The 4,515-nt window shown below is 44.5% G+C and overlaps 1 protein-coding gene across 1 annotated transcript in view; it reads left to right on the top strand.

The window, feature by feature from the left end:
- Nucleotides 1-221: 221 nt before the first annotated feature.
- The window catches only part of MAP4K5 (mitogen-activated protein kinase kinase kinase kinase 5), a 108,363-nt gene continuing 104,069 nt past the window's right edge, over nucleotides 222-4,515 (top strand). The window contains exons 1-2 of the mRNA XM_059373163.1: nucleotides 222-312; nucleotides 567-783. Coding sequence (XP_059229146.1) covers nucleotides 676-783 — 108 coding nt within the window. The 5' untranslated portion in view covers nucleotides 222-312; nucleotides 567-675. The remainder of the gene's footprint in view (nucleotides 313-566; nucleotides 784-4,515) is intronic.

Genomic DNA, 4,515 nt, shown 5'->3' with positions numbered 1-4,515 from the left:
GGGGGGCACGGCGGCCTGGCGGCCGGGAGGGTGTCGTGTCCCGACCAGGCCTCAGGGCGGCACTCTGGTCCCGCGGCCGGCGCGCTCGGGCGGGCCGCTGGGCGCCGACCCACGCTGGCCGGGAACGTTTCACCCGGTGACGCAGCCCCGGGTGGGGGACGTGGTGCGGCGGCGGCGGCGGCGGCGGCGGCGGCGACGGTACGCGCCTCCGCCGCCTGCGAGAGGACGTGCGGTGCGGCGGGAGGCGGCGGCCCGGAGACCTGGAGTGGCCGGCGGGCGCCGGGAAAGCGGGACGCGGGCGCCGGCGAGGAAGTAGGTCCCAGACTCGGCGCTCAACAAAGAGCGGGGCCGCCCCCCTCGGATACCGAGCGGGCCCCCGGCTCCCGGCGGGCGGGGAGACCGGCCGGGCTGTTCGCGGGCGGCCAGGAGGGGGAAGGGCCGCGACCGGGCCGCGACTGCGGGGCGCCGGGGACCCTCCTAGGCCCGCTTGTCCGCGGCCCCCGGCGGGGCGGAAGGGAAGGGGCTGGGCCGTTCGGGGTTGTAGTGGTTGCTTGTCCCTCGTGCAGGCGGAGCTGCGGGCAGAGGCTCCATGTTGGAAAGCGGCGCCGCTCGTCCTCGTTAGCGGGAATCGGGGCGCCGCGGGCTGAGCCGGCGGGGGCCGGGCCCTGAGCGAAGATGGAGGCCCCGCTGCGGCCTGCCGCGGACATCCTGAGGCGGAACCCGCAGCAGGACTACGAGCTCGTCCAGAGGGTCGGCAGCGGCACCTACGGGGACGTCTACAAGGTGAGGCAGGCCGGGCCCGGAGCCGGGCTCCTTTCCTGAGGTCGGCTGGCTCTCGGGAATAGGGCCACTTTCTGGCGGAGTATGAGACGTGGGGAAGATGCCTTTATTGTTGCATCTTGGGGATGTAGCGGCCTGGGTTCCTTTTTTACTGCGCTCAGAGCACTCTGTGTTCATTGCTTGCTCTGATCGCCACCAACACGCAAAACTAACCACACCTTTGCAAACCACGGTGGTACTGTGTGTGTGTGTGGTATAAAGGCTTTTTATGTCTTTTTTGTGGCATTGAGGGAAGTTCGAATCTGCTTTTAGAGTTGCACATGAGGATGTGCTAGTCTTAGCATGGAAAAATGCTTCATGGAAGACAGTAGATGAGAAGAATATTGACATTAGGCATTTGCATTTAAAGAAAAAATTCTTAAGTGGATGAGCTTGATTTAAAAGTCATTATGAAACCAGGTCTGTCAATTTTAATTGTAAGCAGTGTAATACCAATTAAAATGATGTGTGCACGGATATTATTCTGTGGAGAATTCAGCTTTTCCTGGCAGATGTTTCATCATTTGTATTTGGTTGATTTTCCCCCCCTACTTTAGCAGTTCCTCTCTCAGGGATTTAGAACATTCAATGACCAAGAAGGGGTAGGAGCTGTTGTCTTCTTAATTGTGCTCTTTTGCATTATTTGAGATAAATGGGGAAGGGAAGGTACTTTTAATTTGGGATTAAAGAAAAATTATGGAGAAGCAAACTGAATTCTGTAAATCCATTGAGTTCTTGAAGGATTAAAAAGAAAGAAGATTGTTTCAGATTGTTTTATGGTTTTGTTTTCTATTTTAAAAGAAGCGTTAATGCAATTCATGTGGCTATATTAAAGGACATTTCCTTTGATTTTTGCAACAGTTTGTTTATTGGGTTTAATCATGATATATGTTCCATTATTCCAAACAACACTCCTGCATATAGCTGAAATGGCCTCCTTTCATATGGGTAATTTACTGTCCACTCCTCTGGGGTATGTTATTGTATTGCACAGATGGTAAAATGTAAAGAAAACATCCTTTTTTTCCCTCCTTTTCTGCTTTTATTATTCCATTAATAATAATGATGCCGAGTGGTATATGACAGCTCTAGTACTGTGTCATTTTACTGAAATGGACTGTGATGGATAGACTTTTTATTCGTTAAAAGGGCATTTGAATCTTCTGTGTAGGCACTGTTCTAGGTATGGGGTGGTGAACTATAAGGAAAGTCCCAGTTCTTGCCCTATGAATGCCTTTGAATTCAAAGTGGATAATAATGACAGGATCCTCTTTATGTAGAATTAGAGGTAATTAACTCTTCATTGTTTAGGTATGGATTAGCCATTTTGTGGAATGCTCTTGAAAAAGTTGAAATTCCTCTTTTGCCTTCTTAGTCCTATTTTTTAGCCATTTTCATCTTATGATTCACTATGAATTAGATCAGTTCAGTTCATGTTAGTGAAATAGTCTAAATTCCAGTTCTTGTATATTTTATCTTCTCCATCTATAAGAAAATTTAAAGTGTCTTCCCCACAAAAGTCTCAAGATTTCCACTTTAAAAAAAAAGTATAGGGACGCCTGGGTGGCTCAGTTGGTTGGGCAGCTGCCTTCGGCTCAGGTCATGATCCCAGCGTCCTGGGATCGAGCCCCACATCGGGCTCCTTGCTCTGCAGGGAGCCTGCTTCTCCCTCTGCCTCTGCCTTCCACTCTGTCTGCCTGTGCTCACTCTCACTCTCTCTCTCTCTGACAAATAAATGAATAAAATCTTTAAAAAATAAATAAATAAAAAATAAAAATAAAGTATAATAACTATAGCAATTCTCTGGAGAATGATTTTATTCTTGCCAGGAAAAGCAAAGGGTTACAACCCTTAAAGGGAAAACTAATGCTTGTCTTTGACCCTGGAACTTCCCTGCCTTGTGTCTCTCTTCCACAGCTCCTAAATGGAGGATCAGTGACTGAATATTTATCATACATCATCTTCCCCTCCCCACCCCCAGCCCCATCTCCTTCCTCACCACATTCATGCCCTCTCACAGTCATATATATATATATTCTTGGCCAGCCTCTGATTCCTAAATATCCTCAAAATCCTGGTTCCTTATCTTTTGTTTTCCTTTTTTCTAATTACCTGGAATCACCTGCAACCCTACCTTCAAATGTTGCTATCTTTCCTGTCCTCAAAAGCACTTAATGCTTTGTTTATCTGCAGTGCCTATTATGATATCCTGCTATGTATTTTTTGTACAAATTTTAATTATTTGAATTCTCTAGGAAAACTGTGGAAAACTATTTCATAGCATACCCATTTTCAGCTAAATACCCATTTTCTCTAAATCCTACAGATTGTGTCAGCTGTATTTACTTCCTTTTATATACCTAAAAACGTGTAACATTCAGAATGTAGTGCTGAAGTTTTGAAGCTCAGAGTGGTTGGAGTAATTTTGCTATTTATCGCTGTTTCTGATTAGCTAAAAATCTTTGGAAGCTTTAGAAGTATTTTCAGTCAGTGATACAAACTAGTAAAATACTAATGGTAGAAAATAATGAAGGCAAATTAGTTGCTCTTCTAGTCAGGTACCACCTATTTTTCTTTATAAATACTACAACTACAGCAACTATTTGGAGCAGGATTTTATTCTTGCCAGGAAAAGCAAGTATCTTATGAAACAGGAGCTTTAAAAGGACTGCAGCTTTGAGACTCTTTGTGAATTATGTGTATGCTCTTCAAAAACACAGGTCTCCTCTGAAGCTCCAGTCTTCGCTGAGAATCTCCAGTAGGGGAGGGCTAGGCTATTCCCTGGTTGAAACGATAAGAATTCTTTTAGATAAATAGAGAAGAGCAGGAAATGGTAGAGGGGAAAGAAACAAAAGAGAAAAGAAATGTGGTAGAAGATGGGTGAAGGATTAGATTTCAGCTGAGCAAACTTTATTTGTAATTAATGTTAATATTCAAAATCTGCCAACAGCAAGAGGAAGTCTGGAGATTTAGTGTTTTCACTACATTCTGTCCACAGAAGAATTAGACATGTCAAATGATCTAGACAATTATAGTACCATGTTACAGTTTATAATTAACAGTACAAGCTATTGAAGTAGTCTTTATCAAAATGTTTGTATCAAAATTTTTCCCAACTTCTATTCCAGAGAAGGTCTTGAAATCTTTTTTGTTTGTTTGTTTTTTAACCTTTTGTGGGCTATAAATTCAGAGTGGGCAAACCCATGCATTTTTTTTTTCTAATTTTCATGCTTTTTCTGATAGATTATACAAGTATGATTATACAAGTATGACATGTCTAGCTACAAGAGGGAAGGAATAGATGCCTCTTGCTCATCACTGTGTAATAGCAGAGAGATAGATGCTCAATAAGTATTTGTTGAATGATGTTAGTTATAGAAAATTACCCAGAGCTAATACAGTTAATAATTCAATGTAGTTTATTTCAGGCTTTTTTTCCCTAATATTTTTAAACCAGTATGTTTCTAAAAATGGCTCTTATAAAATAAGGGTCACATTATATATCTTTTTCCTACTTGAATTGGAATGGCTAGCATTTTCGCTGGTCATTAAATATTCTTCAAAAATAACATTTTTAGGGGTGCCTGGGTGGCTTAGTGGGTTGAGCCTCTGCCTTTGGCTCAGATCATGATCTCAGGGTCCTGGAATTGAGCGCCACATTGGCTCTCTGCTCAGCGGGGAGTCTGCTTCCCCTCC

The sequence above is a fragment of the Mustela nigripes genome, chromosome 13, assembly GCF_022355385.1.
Source record: "Mustela nigripes isolate SB6536 chromosome 13, MUSNIG.SB6536, whole genome shotgun sequence".
Lineage (NCBI taxonomy): Eukaryota > Metazoa > Chordata > Mammalia > Carnivora > Mustelidae > Mustela > Mustela nigripes.
This window is presented reverse-complemented; position numbering and strand designations above follow the sequence as displayed.